The sequence below is a fragment of the Thalassophryne amazonica genome, chromosome 15, assembly GCF_902500255.1.
Source record: "Thalassophryne amazonica chromosome 15, fThaAma1.1, whole genome shotgun sequence".
Taxonomy (NCBI): domain Eukaryota; kingdom Metazoa; phylum Chordata; class Actinopteri; order Batrachoidiformes; family Batrachoididae; genus Thalassophryne; species Thalassophryne amazonica.
The window spans coordinates 77,272,873-77,289,513 of NC_047117.1; the positions used below are offsets into that span (position 1 = coordinate 77,272,873).

Genomic DNA, 16,641 nt, shown 5'->3' on the forward strand with positions numbered 1-16,641 from the left:
TTAACATATGTATAAGTATGAATGCAAACATACATATGATATTTTTCAATATAAATGAAAAAATACCTGTATGTAACCTAAGTCTAAGTGTATGGCATGTTCATATTTATATGCCAGCAAGGAAACACAGTAAATACTTTTGTTCAAGTACTGTACATAAACAATTTTGAGGTTTGCACTATTTCAGATTAACAATAGAAATTATAATCAATAACTAAATTTACATCAATAAATTCAGAGTTCCACATGAAGAAATCCACAGACTACTCGGCAGTAAAGTGATACATAAAATATAGGAAATTCAAATTAGATCCACATTTAACAGCTGTACCATTAAAGGGGTGAATATATGAATCAGTCAGGACCATAAGTATCTGGTCAACAACATTTATTTATGTTTGTTTTTGTAATTTTCCCTCTGGACAACCCAGGCATGTTCAGTGACTTGTAAATGTTCATGTGTGGACAAGTGATGATTTTGTCCAGATATTTAGAATGTTCATTTGTCCAATTTTCAAAAATGACAAAATAGTGACTGAATGAAAATGACTAATTTCTGAATTTATTTTTAAGCCCCTTTAACTGAATCTGAAAGTCTTCAATATAGGCACATTTTGATTGATTCACTTCATCGCCCTTGTGTATGTGTGCACAGGCAAAATTACATTTAATTTTGGCATTTTGAATATATTGTGAATACTAATCCTTTTGTGCAATATTGTCAAAGTAGTACTTAGAGTATATTCTAAAATGTGGTTTTACTACATTTAGGTCCATAAAAGCTCTTAGTACTGATTCTGTTACAAACTGCTTGTCTGCACACTTGATTTGTTGCTTCAAACATCCACATGAACAAGACACAAGGTGGCGGGTTGAGTAGCACAGCTAACTTCATGAAATACAACATTTTCCAAATACGACATCTACAAATTTAGTTAACAAAGAAAGAAATGGATTTTTGTTCTCAGCTTCTGCTCTTTTCTTTTTCAATTTTTTCCTCCAACTGCTTCATTTTCTCTTTCAACTCCCTCTCCTGCTGCTCCCTCATTTTTTCCATCATCTTTCCTTCTCTTCTCTATCTCTCTTTCTCTCTGCATCTCTCTCATCTCTCCCATCTTCCTTTCGGTGTCCCTTCTCTCCTCTCCCTCTTCTCTCAGCCTGGAATTGCTCAGCCTGTTTCTTCATCTGTTCATCATACTTCGCCCGTATTTGATTTTCCAGCTCCTCTTTCTCTTTGCGGATTTCTCCTTATCCTTCTCCAGAAGCCGTTGCTTCTCCTCTTCAATTTTCCTCTCTGCCTCTTGGAACATCTCGTTGGTGTAGTGGCTTCCACCGTTCTTTGCAGCTATCTTCCTGATCTTCTTCAGCAGCTCGGTGACCTGAGTGTGATCTTTCTCCCTGTTCCCAAAAACGTGGTACTCTCCGTTGCATCTGGCCACCAGTTCCTGCAGTTCTGGACTTTCCTCCAGGAACTCCTCAATGGTGTTGTCGAGCTGGTCACCATGAGTGAAGAGAACCATGCTGTATTTGTCTGCATCCTCACCAAATATCTGTTGGATCTTCTGCACTGAATTCTTTTCCTCTGCCGTGTATCTGCCCAGCTTGATGATGATCAGGAACACGTGGGGCCCAGGACTAGCATAAGTGATACACTGACTCAAGTCTTTAGTTGTTTTTCCCTGTACAAACCTGGTGTCAAAGAGGCCCGGGGTGTCAATCACAGCCACCTGCTGTCCATCCACAGTGGTTTTGCCCTTCGAGCAGTTGACCGTGAGGGATGCTGCAGCGAAGGTTGACTTAAAACACTTCCAGCCCAAGATGGTGTTTCCAGTGGCACTCTTACCATTTCCGGTCTTCCCAACCAACACAATCCTCAACTCCTCATCATTTCGAATAAAGCTCCTGTGTGGACAAAATACAAACAGTAACATTTAACACCCAAGACATGCAAAATGCAGTGTAATCCAGCCACATCAGAGTCTTTTAAGTCAGTATGTGCAATAATTTAAGAATAACAACACTTCTTCGTGTATGCTTCCTCCATTGTGCTTGTTAAAGGATTTAACAGAAGAATCTTAGTTTGAATGTTTTCTTCAGCAGATAAGTTCAGGTTTTGAAGGTGCCACAAATGGGTCAATTGTTCACATTTTGAAGAAAGCAAACTTCTCCCACTCAATCTTTAGGCTACAATTTATAATCTAAGGGGTGGACACCAGTGAAATATGCAAATTAAGTAGGCGTGGCAGGCAATTTCAACATGGCCACCAAAGAAACTGAACGTAAATACATACAAATGACAAAAACACACTTGATTTCTCACTAATTGCTATGATGTCCAAATAACACAAGTCCCAGAACAGTAAAAAAGCTGAACAATTTTATATAATGTGGCCATTATTCAAATCATATACCGTGGCATCAATAACCAAAATTTATGTTTTGTGTCTCGTTTGTCTCTGAAAAACTCATCATAAAAGAAGTAATAAAAAGGGGTTCTGCAATAACATGTATGTTGGACTAGAATAGGCTCATCATCTGTGTGGTGATAAACAGAACTATCTCACAGAAAAAGAAGACTGTTGACAGGAGCGCCACTTTCGCTCTATTCACAAGCTTATAGGGAGAAACGATCAACAGTTATGATAAATCTGACTTCAGAAATCGAATCTACGTACCTGAATTGACCAAAACACAAGTTTTCACATCTTAAATGTAAATAATGGCAGAGAAGTCGACCAGAGAATTGACAGTGATTATAAGCACAGAGCATGCATTTTAAAACTGACCAGCAGCGGTTCAACCTTTCAAGATGACAGGGTCGCGATCGCTCAGGGACGGGCTCGACCGATCTAGTATATCTGTGGTTCATACAGATACAAGAGGAACTTTCTCTTAGTAGGTGTTCAATACAGTATTTCTCAATAAGTCTATAATCTCACAACAACAAAAAATTGTATAAGGTAATCATTTCTGTGGAGGCATTTGAGAAATCATTTGATTCCACACACACCCCACATGCACACACACACACACACACCACGGCGTCGCACCACATTTTGTGATACAGTCACAAAATGAAACGACCAGAGTGAAGTTGGTTACCAGTACTTATTCAGACATTTATTCTGGACTGAAATTGCAAATATCTGAATATCTGTCCAGTTCAGTCACTTATTTGGTTGAATTTTTTTTTTTTTTTTGGGGGGGGGGGGGGGGGGGGGGGGGGGGGGGGGGGGGGGAGGGGGTCAGAATGGCATTGTTTTGTCCAAGGAGATGATTAATATAGGTTTCGACTAAAAAAAAATGGGTTACAACTGCAAATCGGACTGAAGTTGCAAATATCTGTCTGTATATCTGTCCAGTCCAGACACTTATTCTCATGGAAAAAAAATCCTTTGTTTTTTGGTCAGAATGGCATTAATTTGGTCCAATGATATTAGTTATATAGGTTTTACCTGAAAAGAATTGAGTCTGGACTGGACAGATATTTCGTGTCTGAATAAGTAACTAGTAACCAACTTCACTCTGGTAAATGAACGAATAGATTAATTTACTTTTCATGATGCCATCACCAAATGGTGTGAGATTGGGTGGCCATAGACACTGTGGTCAGTTTATCAGAACTCAAACTCAAGCTGAGGTTTTAGCAAAAGCACATTGCAGTTTAACACGTGCTGTTACAGACATGATGGTCTTTGTATGAGGCAGTGACTTACCGTCATCAGACAGTTTGCTGGTCATGTTTGAATCTTGTTGGAGCAGATCAAGCAGCTGAACTGAACATTAACAGTCGCTGCACATATTATGTGGTGAGCTGGGTTAAACCACACCCCAACACTACAGTGAAACACTTTCACTGAAAAGAATTGTGTCTGGACCTGGACAGATATTTAAGCCTGGTTCACACGACAGGATTTTAAAATGATCTTTAGGTTTCCAAAACCTGAGAGACCACACACGTGAAGATAAAATCATAGCTCGAACAGGTTTGGTCGTTACAGTGTGTGGTGTTCAGCCACACGGCAAGAACAACAACACACGAACAGATTTCACGCACAGACATTCACAGCTCAGACAGGAAATCTCGCAAAATCTCTCGAGATTAAACGTGACCTCAGAGTAAACAAACGGAGGTACTTTGTGGACTATTTAAAACACAGGGGAAAAACGATACACAAAGAAACAGAAAAGGCGCTCTTTAAAGGAGTAGAGACAGCGCGACTACCGGACTTTCTGGTAAGTCAGAACAGCTGTTTTAATTTTATTTTCCGCTCCGTGCGTACGTCACCTCGCTTTCTGATTGGCTGAACGTCACATTCAGCAGGCTGCGTGCTCGTTTTGGTCGGAGGACACAACACGCTGAAATATCGGGCCAAGAAAATCCAACATGTTGAATATCCCCGATTTGCGAGCGGAGGGCTCCTGACGCCGTTCTGAGCAGATCAGAGTCCTCTTAACACACCACACACGGTAGGAATATCTGATAAGATTATCTTTAACGACATCACGAGATGCAGTGACTTAACCGTCATCAGACAGTTTTGCTGGTCATGTTTGAATCTTGTTGGAGCAGATCAAGCAGCTGAACTGAACATTAACAGTCGCTGCACATATTTATGTGGTGAGCTGGGTTAAACCACACCCCAACACTACAGTGAAACACTTTCACTTTTGATTTCAAGTCTAATGGGGTTTTTCCATGTTAATCATTTCCACGGTTTTCAGCAGCCTCTCTTGAGTGGAAAAAAAAAAGTTATCTCTCAAACACCTGCACTGAGCTTTACAAAGACATTTTACGCTCTTTTCCTCCCCCTTTATTTAAAACTTTTTGCTGAGCCGCTCCATGTTTTCCCGCTAAAAACAGCTGATCCACGCTGCTTAAGAACTAGACTTTTTTTAGACCCAAATGTACATAAATTCTTTCTGAGAAGACATGAAAACGCTGATATAACTTTCTACCTGTCAGTCCTGGTTGTGTTTTCTGCATAAACAACATCTATTCTTCCTGCTCAAACACCAAAGCAGGGGCGAATCCAGATGGAAAGGGGGCATGGACTGTCCCACCCACCCCCCCAACACTACTAGATTAAAGGTCTACTTTTGAAGCCTTTTTTTTTTTTTACTACAATACTACTCAATTTCAACAACTAAAATGTTTTGAGAATTTAATAGTTACATTTATAAACTATAGGTTACAAATGGCAAGTTTTTCCATTACAGTGCCATCAGCAGTTAAATATGAGGTCAAGAAAGATGTTTTTTTTTTTTTTTTTAAATAAAACAAGTATTTATGTTCATTGAAGTCAAGAAAGTACTGTACAGAATTCTTATTCCATCAGTGCTCTATAGAAATCTTACATGGAACTTTATTTAGAAAAAAAAATTAACTTGAAAATACAGAAATCTTGTCCAATCACAAAAAAAAAAAAAAACAAAAAAAAAACTATAGAACTTTCTATACTGTCACTCCTGGCAATTAGCTTTCAGAGAACATGGCCTCTGGACAGGAACCAATCATTGATGCTTTTGCTCTTAACCACAACAACAGGCGCATTGTACTGTTATGAAGACATCAGTGGTAGGGTGAAAGATTTTCTCACTGCCTGCGGTTTGCATTTTTTCCTTGAGGCTACAGGCTACACGTGGAGGTCCTGTGAATATTTGTATTGAACAGTAGCCTTGGTTTGTGTGATATTGGTCATTCTGTATGTCATTAGTGACTGTTGCAGATGAGAATGTGGCGCATGCCTATGAATGTGGCAGAGGTTTAGCAGAGAGAGCCGTCGCGTCACATGAGCCCATAGCACCCTCATAAAAATGCCAAGCTCCCCCACAGCACCTGCAGAAAAATATCTCTGGAGCTGCCACTCCTGTGGAACCACAGACAGACAGAAATAAAAAAACAATAGCTTCAGATTTCCTAATAGCTGATACATATCATTTCAGATTTGATGAGGAGGCTCCACCCTACAACAGAAGAAAAAGATGTCACAAACATGCTAAATATTTGCCAAAAGCTTGAAAAATGAAAAGAACTAGGAATGGCCACAAGCTAAGAGTTTGTGTGTATGTACAGTACAGTTATAGCTGTAAATAAAGTCATCATTTGCTTTACTTTTCTGAACACACATCATTTGTTATTTTGTGTGTAATATAGTAAGTAGCATGTTTGGCAATTACCATTCAAAGAATATCATGGTAGGAATATGGGGAATGCACTATACATTTAAATTTTTTCTTTAGAAATAACAGGGTTTTCCATGTATCGTTATTCTATGAAAAATGATTTCTACAGAATAATGTTCTACATAAACAGCTTTCCAACAGTTCTTTAGAACCGTTTCTATAGAGCTGTTTTTCTATAGAATTTCTGTAGTAATTGTAAAGAATTTTTTCAATAGAATTCTACAGAACATTTTTTTTTTTCAAGGATTACCCCACCTTCAAACTTTGATGAACAGGTTCATTGGATGCCGAAAAACCATTTGATAGAATGGATTGGGAATACCTTTTTGAAGTCCTGAAGAAATTTGGGTCTTGGCGATAGATTTATTTCTTGCATTCATCTCTTGTATACTTCCTCCCGGTCTTCTGTCTGTATCAACAATGTAAAATCCAACTGTCACGCCTGGTACACGTCAAGGTTGTCCCCTCTCCCCTTCACTTTTTGCTTTAGCAACAGAGCCACTATATACTCTATGTATCAGAACCTCTTCCTTATTCCAGAGTGTGAACATAGGGCTGCTCTGTATGCAGTTGATTTACTTTCATATATCACAAATCCAACTAGTCATTTAACATCTATTATGGCAGCGTTATGAGAAATAGGCCTTTTGTTGTGGTTCTGCCCATTTGACTGGGTTTTTGAGTTGTCTTTATTTTTTCTATTAATCGTCTGCAGGTTTGATCATTTGCGTTATTCTGATTTCATGTGGTTGATTTTTCTTTTGATGGTTATGTTTTTGGGGCTTTGCTATTTGTTTCCCTTGCATATTTGATTATCTACTATTGCGTGATCACACGTTCCATTTAGTTCTGTCTCTTTCGTCATTTAGTTTCCTTTCTAGGTGTTCTTGCCCTGAGTTGCCACTTGGTGTCACCCTGTGATCTTGTTTTATTTTTACTTCATTCAACAGTCACTTAACGTATTAATTAATTTTCTGTCCATTATTTTTTGTATGTTTAATACTGTTATTATGGGGGTTTCTGTTGTGTTATTTTCTGAGAGTTTCTTTCTTGTTTCTGCTTAATGGCACCATTCCTGCCGACTGGAAGGAGGCCCTTGTCTTCCCAGTCTTTAAGGATGGCGACAAACAGGACACGTCCAATTACAGACCTATTTTGGTCATTCCACTTTGTATGAAGGTTTTTGAGAAATTGGTATATGACCAGCTTTATGCTCATATCTCAAAATACCACTTTCTTAACCCCTTTCAGTCTGGTTTCAGGCCTGGGCATTCTACTTCTACTGCTCTAATCGATGTAACAGAATATCTGTATGACCAAAGGCAGCACAGCTATACCACCGGTGCTATTTTCTTAGATTAAGCAATAGCATGACACAAATCTAAAAAAAAAAAAAAAAAAAAAAATACAAAATCAGGTGGCACCATCACCAGAAACATTAAAACCAGAAAATCCACACAGTATATGGGTGATTCTTTAACTATGGGCACTATTGGCCTTGTAAATGTAATTTTCACCACACCATTGCCTTACAATATAAAGCGCCTTGGGGCAACTGTTTGTTGTGATTTGGCGCTATATACATGTGCTCTGATGTCACTGTTTATCTCCATAGAAACTACCCAAACAATCTTTCATACAAACTGTTTAGTGACATTACAGTGTTGTGGTGGAAATTACGGCAATAGTGTGGGACAACTACATTTTGTTTAAAAAAAATTACAACAGTTGTATGACATTGAATACCCCAATTATGTTTTGATTATTTACTGATATTTTATTCAGAGATATTTTAAAACATTAGAAAAAACATTTCTTTACCATTCATTTTTATCATTGAAGATCAAAAGTCTGGGTGTGGGACAAGCACAAAACGGCAATATTTGCATATAATGATGCTGAAAAAAGGTGAAAAAATCATCATAGACTACTAGAACAAATTTCTTAACACACTTCATTGTAAAGATAACTATAAAAGTGTGAAATTTCCCCTTTTTTCTGTTTTTCATACAGTATGATCAAAGGACATAATAAGTGCCCGTAGTCTAAGAATCACCCTTATATGGTGGAAAAAGATGAGAAACCTTTTGAATTGTGAATGCTCTCTATTCAAAAAAGGACGTGACAAATAAAATGTTCAAACATGAGCATGTAAAATTAATTAAATTAAAGACAATAAACACAAAAGTATTTTGAATGCATCCTGGGCAACAACAGGTTTTGCAAAACAAAATATAATAAAGTGTACTAGATTTCTAATCATCTTGCCAAGTGAGTAACACAAAGCAGTGAGACGAATAAAATAAAATCTTTAACATACGTATAAATGCAAACAGTACATATATTTTACATATAAATGCAAAAATAGCTGTACTGATGTAACCTAAGTGGACAGCATGTTCACATTTTATTTACCAGTAAGGAAGGATAGTAAATAGCCTAAGTGTATTTTTTTTGTTTTGTTTTTACGATAATACATTTTCGTGACTTCAGGCTTACTTTGTAATTTCAGATTAACAATATAAATTATAATCAATAACTAAATTATATTTTTACATCAATAAGTTTCATGTTCCACATGAAGAAATCCACAGGCTACTCAGCAGTAAAGTGATATATAAATTATATTAAATTCAAATTAGATCCCCATTTACCAGCCATTAAAGGGGTGGATACATTAATCAGTCAGGACCATAAGTATCTGGACAGCAACATTTAGTTTATTTTATGTTTTTATTTTATTTTATTTAAATTTTTTTGTAATTTTACCACTGTACAACTCAGACATGTTCACTGACTTGCTTATAACTTTTTAAAATAATAAGCTTTTGTTTATCTGTGGAGACTTTAATATAGATTTCCTTAAATTCTCATAGTCAGTCACATATAGATTAATTTATTAATTCTGTATTTTGTATGGGAATGTATTCAGTAATTACTCATCCAGCTAGGATTGTATCTTCAAAAACATGCTCCTTGGATCACAGCAAAACAATAAAACCAGTTCTGGATTCAATGTTCATTAAACGAATGGATGAAAAAGAAATTATTGACATAGTTCATAAACTTAAGGGGAAAAAAAAATAAACTGATAGTGACAGTTTTGATACTTTTTTGGTTCAAAATATTATTGATTGCATTGTTAAGCCTTTAACATATATCTGTAATTTGTCATTAATGACCTGGAAATTAACTTTCAAAATGAAAATAGCTAAAGTGATGCCACTGTTCAAATCTGGTGACAAACATGTTTTTTTTTTTTTAATTATAGGCCAATCTCCCTCTTACCACAATTTTCTAAAATTTTGGAAAAGGTATTTGTAATGAGATTAAATGATTTCTTAACTAAACATCATATCCTTAGCGAGCAGCAATACGGTTTTAGAAAGAATCGCACAACCTCATTGGCTGTTATGGATTTCGTTGAACAAATTTCCAATGCAATTGAAAATAAGCAATATACTGTAGGGTTTTTTTTTTTTTTTACAGAAAGCATTTGATACTATAGATCATTCCTTGCTACTGGACAAATTACAGCAGTATCGTATCAGGGGATTGGCACATGACTGGATAGCGAGCTGCATACGCAATAGGTATCAGTGTGTCCACATTGGTGGGACAAATTCTGAGTTCTTGAAGATTACTTGTGGGGTGCCCTAGGGTTCAGTCCCTGGGCCATTGTTGTTTCTTTTGTATATTAATGATATTATACAGGGTGGGCCAATAAAATGTTACCACTTTTTGATTGTACACACGTATTTGAAATGAGAGCTTATTCAAAAATTTTATTTACAGACTTGTAACAGAAGCATCAAATTAACATTTAAACCAAAGGTTTCCCACTTTGTCTCTTGTTTTCCGCACAGTTCAATAATTGATTACATGTTCAATCCACGCTCCTCTTCTTTGGCTTACAGCTCAGCTGCAACATGCACATTGACGCTTGTGATGACATTGCCACTCATCTCAAGAGGGATTCTCCGAATTTCCTGACGGATGTTGGTCTTCAGGGCCTCAATGGTCTGTGGGTTGTTGTATTACACTCTCTAATTGTACGAATTTAAAAAGTGGTAACATTTTATTGGCCCACTCTGTATGTTTGGTTTCCAAGCCCGTAAGTTGTATTTTATTTGCTGATGATACAACTGTGTTTTGTAGTGGGGATCATTTGTGACAGCTCCTGGACACGATGGAGAATGAATAACAGAAATTAAACAATGGTTCAATTCAAACAAAGTATCGCTCAATTTTGGTAAAACTAAGTGTATCATATTTGGGAATAAGTCCAGGAACTTGTGCAGAAATCTATTATTACATGATAATGAAATTAAAATTGTAACAGATACAAATTGCTTGGTAAATTAAGCTGGAAAACACATAACTGTTAAATCTAAAATGTCAAAAGCCATTGCAATTCTGCATAAAGTGCAAGACTTCCTCTCCCAACATTCATTAACCATTTTATATCATGTATTACTTGTTCCATATATGACATATTATGTCAAGGTTTGGGGAAATACGTATAGAACTAATACTAAACCATTTTTTTCTGTTGCAAAAGAAAGCTATAGGAATTATCAGTAATAAACCATATCATGTGCCAACAAATCTGTTATTTGCTTGTTTACAAATTTTAAAATTCTGGGACTTGGTTGATTATATTACAATACAAATTATGTATGAAGTCAAAAATAAACTTTTGCCCCAACATGCCAAGGATCTGTTTAAAATGAGGGATTCCAGCTACAGTTTGAGAGGAACATCATTATTTGAGAAACTGAAGATCCGAACTACAATAAAAAGTAATTTGTGTTTCAGTAAGGGGTGTTAATATTTGTAATAATTGTCCGGATAATATTAAATACTTGGTACATTGGTTGGTGTTAAAAGGCTTTACAAAAAGAATATATTTACCCGTTATAGTTTGAAGGATTAGGTTAGCCTCTTTAACTGAAACTGAAAGTCTTCAATAGAGGCACATTTTGACTGATTCACTCCATTGCCCTTGTGTACATATGCACAGGCAAAATTCCTTTTAATTTTGGCATTTTGAATATATTTTGATGCTAATCCTTTTGTGCAGTATTGTCAAGGTAGTACAAGGTAGCACAGGTTTAGCTCAACATTTAAAATCAGTCAATGAAACCGGGCACTTCTAGTTACGTTTCTGTGTAGGCTCTCAGTTGTCCAGGTTGTTTCTATTGTAGAGAAGCTTGAATCTTCGACTGGACTGGGTTGCTTGACGCGAGGACGTTTCGCTTCAAATCGCAGAAGCTTCCTCAGCTAAAATTCTTGCTCTGGTAGTCTGACTTCTGTCTGACCTGTGTAGAGAAAACAAACAGAAGCCACACAAGCTGGAGTTTTAAACCTAACCAGACCCTTCCTACCGAGAGGTAGAGTGCTATTGGCTAGTGACTAAACAATTGCTTTAATTAGCACCTATTGTGCTCTTGTTAGCACCCTCCTTATGACAGGGTAGCTGTCCCTCCTAACGATGGGACTGACGCCTCTCCTGATGATGTGAATGACTCATTACCATGAACAAAAGACTGAAACTGCTTTGATCTGAGTACCCCATTGTAAACAGGGGAAAAGGCTGGGTTTCAACTCCTTCACCCCTCTCTCCAGGAGGCATTCTATGTGAAACAGTTGAAACCCAGCCTTAACCGTGGAGGGGGTCTGAGAGGGTTTTTTTTTTCATCCTCCCGTCATAAAATGATTCAAATTTTTTTTAACTCACTACTATTAACTCTACCCCTACCCTAACCTTAACAATAACCTAACCCTACTCCTTCCCCTAACTATAACCACCCCGACCCCTGCCTGCTGCACCTTGAGTTACGTGCAGCCATCAGAGAATGAATTAGAATAAATCTGTGCTCCCATGATGAACATTTTGCAGTTTTCTTGACAGTATGATGAACCAATAGATTAATGTGCATTTTGTGCTGCTGACAGCACAAAAAGTTTTTTAAGCTTGCAGTTCAGAAATCTGTCCGGGCGGGGCTTCCAGTCCCGCACGTCAATCTATCTGGGCTGGGCGCCCAGTCCCACACGTCCTCAGTCTAAGTACAAAACATGTAACTCCATGGAATAAAGCAAGCATTGTTGTTAATCCTTAATCGTCCAATGTTGTGATGGGAACTGATTTGATAATTGCCCTGGGTGCAGATGTTTACCAGCACATACACCCCCACTTTCTGCCTTTCGTGGCAAAGTGTAACTAATTAATGTAGAATAGTGTTAAAGAATCACTGTTTTCTTGTTTTCAGCTCCATATGAGAACAGGTCCATGTGTTTAGTTTAGTGGTGTTATTGTGTCTCTACAGACACTTTCAAGGTTACCTCCCTGATAAGAAATAATCCAGTCCTGGCAAAGTTCTTTCACAGTCAAAAGTATGAAATCACATTTTACAGAATGCATAAGCAGCAATTAATTTTGAACAATACAGTCATTCAACTGTTCATTATTGATCAGCATAGTTCAAACATAAATGTACAAACCATTTGATTATAAACAGAGGCAACAACAATATTATTTGCAGTACACATCTTGATCTCATGACCTTTGAACATATGAAACATGTCAGGCATTAGTCATGACTTTATTAAAAATGCTCAATGTCTGACATGTTTTAAAACCAACATGTTACACCCTACTTAAGCATATGTTATTTATGAAAACCTTAAACCAAAACACTTTACTGATTTGAGAGTCAACACACCTGTCAGCAGTTCAACATGTTCAATACAATTCATCATAAGCACATATTTCAATCATTAATCAAACCGTATAATATTGTATCATTTCAAAACAATCATAAATCAGTTGAACACCTATCAAAGCATAGGCATACACATTTTCATTCATTTGACATCATGATAAAACCCTTAAACACATTATGGCACAAGTATACACTCTATTCAATTTCATTCATTCAATACAATATCTAGTTCATTTAAACCTGCATGGTGTACATACTTCTAAACATTTGTTACTTTTTGAAAATAATAAACACAAAACCTTTTATTCAGTTTGGTAAGTTTTAGCCCGGCTGGGCTGAGCCCGAAAGAGCGACGTGGGCCCGCCCTCCTGTGAGTTCACCACCTGCAGAGGGGGCCATAGGGGTCGGGTGCAGAGAGGATTGGGTGGCGGTTGAGGGCGGGTGGCCCGGCGGCCCGGTCCATGCTCACAGCCCCTGGCTGTTGGGACGTGGAATGTCACCTCGCTGGGGGGAAGGAGCCTGAGCTTGTGCGGGAGGTTGAGCAATACCGACTATAGATAGTCGGGCTCACCTCCACGCACAGCTTGGGCTCTGGTACCCAACTCCTGGAGAGGGGCTGGATGCTTCATTTTTCTGGCGTTGCCCATGGGGAGAGGCGGAGAGCTGGGGTCGCATTGCTTATTGCTCCCCAGCTCAGTCGCCATGTGTTGGAGTTCACTCCAGTGAATGAGAGGGTCGCGTCCCTACGCCTTCGGGTCGGGGACAGGTCTCTCACTGTTGTCTCAGTCTACGGGCCGAGCGGCAGTGCAGAGTACCCGACCTTCTTGGAGTCCCTGGGAGGGGTATTAGATAGCGCTCTGACTGGGGATTCCATTGTTCTTCTGGGGGTAGGGATGTGAATCTCATCACTGACAACGATTCGATATGCATCTCGATACACTACCAGCAATACAATACATCTTGTGATACATGACTATACATGGCGATACGATGCGATACGATTCACCCCAGTTCCCGATTCGATGCGATTTGATATGTATTTGGTGGCGATTCAATTCCTCACAATGGATACGATGCGATTTGGTGCAGTACAATGCGATTCAACATGATGCAAAAAAATTATCTGAAAAATTTAAATAGAAAATAAGAAACTGCAATTCAGTATGGTACTATGGTATTGTTCTTGTGATTCTACTAGAGGCAGAGGACTTGTTTTACTCCTTATAAGCAACAGATTTACCAGATTCAACATTAAGTAACAGGAATCGGTTTCCTTTCTTCATATTTGGAACCTCTTTAATCACGCTGTCAGAACTTAAACAGTACAGTAAACAATAAGACATCAATCTCAATGAGTAACTTAAAGTGACACTTTCAATAGTGCAATGTCCATATTCCTGTCTGCCAGACAGATACTAATATGAACTCTTCAGCAGGCAGACTAAAAACAAATAGAAATAAGATTTTTATGAAAAATACAAATAATAATAACCTTTCACAATTAGGTCTTTTACAATTGCTTGTGCAAAGATGCAAACTAATATTTGGCAGTCATAGCTGCTGTAAACGGACCACTCTCACTGAGTGTCTGACACTCACTGTCCATAAGACAAACAAAAGAATCAAATAAAATATATTTATCTGTGCCATTCTCACTACTAACACCTAATTTGGTGGTTTATTTCATGTGGCTTTTTTTCAGTTTTTTTTTTCAGGAATATTAGTTGGTCGACATGTTCAGGAAGAAGCAGACTGCTCTCCGCTGTCACAATATCACCTGCTGTGCTGAACACTCGTTCAGAGGGAACACTTGTTGCAGGGATGGACAAGTGGCTCCTGGACAATTTTGAAAGCAGCGGAAGATCCACTTGTTCTTTCCACCACTGCAACACATTGCCATTCAGAACTAAACTATCCCTCCCCCTGTATTTTGCTATTACCTCCTTAGCTCTCTCCCTCATAGTCTTTTTCGGTGCTCTAGGACTGAGGAAACCTCCAAACATCTGGTCCAAGGCTGACTTCTTCTTGGGAGACTCTGGGTGACCTCCTAGGGTAGACACAACAAAACAAGACAAAAGAAGAGACATGAGTAACAATATATCTACAATAATATCACACCCATTGTCAAATCAACATGCTATTATAAAGTATAGTTACGTTACAATGTGTCTACAAAAATATCACATCCCGTTTTCAAATCAACACACTAGTTATGCTATAAGTCCCAACTCCCAAGCAAAACAAACCTGTCTCCTCTTCTTCCATCTCCTCCTCCACTTAATTTTCCTTCTCCTCTCTGTGGCATCTCTCATCACCTTCTGGTTCAGCTGCTTGGCTCTCAGTTAGTGTAGTGTCCTCCTCTGCCTGATGTTATTATTGCTATATTAATAGTATTACTAATAATACTAAGTAATATTACTATTATTAGTATTTTAATAATACTTTACAATGTGAGTGTGATGTCTGTCAAATAAATATAACAGATTTCTACAACCTAAAACAAAAAGCGTTAAGTGAAAAAAAAAATAGAGTGAGACAGAGACACTAATTACAATATACTGCGCATATTATATTTCTTACCATATTCTCCAGTTCTGGAGTTATCCCCAGGAATATCATGTCTCTCATAGTGTTGTCATCATCCAGGAATTCCAGGTCTTTGAAGCGGGGATCAAGTGCTGAGGCAGTGTTGAGGAGGTCTTGGATATAGGTGTAACGGGATTCAAAGTCCTGTCTGAATTTCTCCTTCATCTCAACAATGACTGGTGGATCACTGTCATCTGGCTGAAAATCCACCCTCAGTTTGGCCAGTATTGGGGCAATGATGGAGATAGTGGGGTTTTTTTCCTCGCTGAGGAGCTTGGTTGCCAATTTCAAGGGGGTCATCAGTTTAACAATTTCTAGAATCAGTGTCATCCTCTGTGAGGCAAGGTGGGCCTTCTCCCCGGGTTGGCTTGACTTTCCTTGCTGCCAGTGCCACAGCAGGCTGCTGTTCCCAAAAATGCTCCAACATTTCCATGGAGCTATTCCATCTTGTGGAAACATCATGCACTCACTTGTGGCGTTTCAGGTTCAAGCTGGTCTGCTGGTCATAGAGAGCATCACATGCTTTGGAGCTTTTGTGAAAAAACGTGACCACCTTCCTTATTTTCATCAGGAGATTTGACACTGTGCTCACCTTCAGAGCTTTTTGCGAGGACAGATTGTGTGTGCAATGCATCGCACATGCGGCTTCATTTCTGCACCTGTTCCAGCCAGTATCATATTTCGAGCATTGTCCGTGACCAACGCAGGATTCTTAACGTTAATATTCCACTCGCGGCAAACATCACGCAGTAGTTCTGCCAGATTTATTCCGGTGTGGACCTCGTGGAACACTCTGGTCTGTAGAACAGCATTTTGCATTTCCCACTCATCATTAATATGGTGTGCTGTCACTGTGATGTATGAGTCAGTGGCACAAGATGTCTAGCCATCCACTGTGAGTGCAACTCTTTGGGCAGTGCTCAGCGACTCAATAATCTCACTTTTTACTCTGTTGTATAGAACAGGGATGTGTTTTTCAGTAAAGATCGACCTGTCTGGTATTTTGTACCTGGGTTCTATTGTGTAGAGGAGTTGTCTGAAGCCCTTGTTTTCTACAACACTATAAGGCTGGATGTCTTTACAAATGAAGTAGGAGATGGCGTCAGTTATGGCTTTAGCACGGGTAGAGGTTGCTGCCAGAGTA

At 38.4% G+C, this 16,641-nt stretch overlaps 1 protein-coding gene across 1 annotated transcript; it reads right to left on the reverse strand.

The window, feature by feature from the left end:
• Window positions 1–1,037: 1,037 nt before the first annotated feature.
• Window positions 1,038–15,956, reverse strand: LOC117526640 (GTPase IMAP family member 9-like). Its single transcript, XM_034188692.1, is given in 4 exon segments — window positions 1,038–1,244; window positions 1,247–1,902; window positions 15,359–15,405; window positions 15,492–15,956. Coding segments are annotated over 4 exon segments (1,356 nt in total). The 3' UTR covers window positions 1,038–1,056.
• Between the last annotated feature and the right edge of the window lie 685 nt (window positions 15,957–16,641).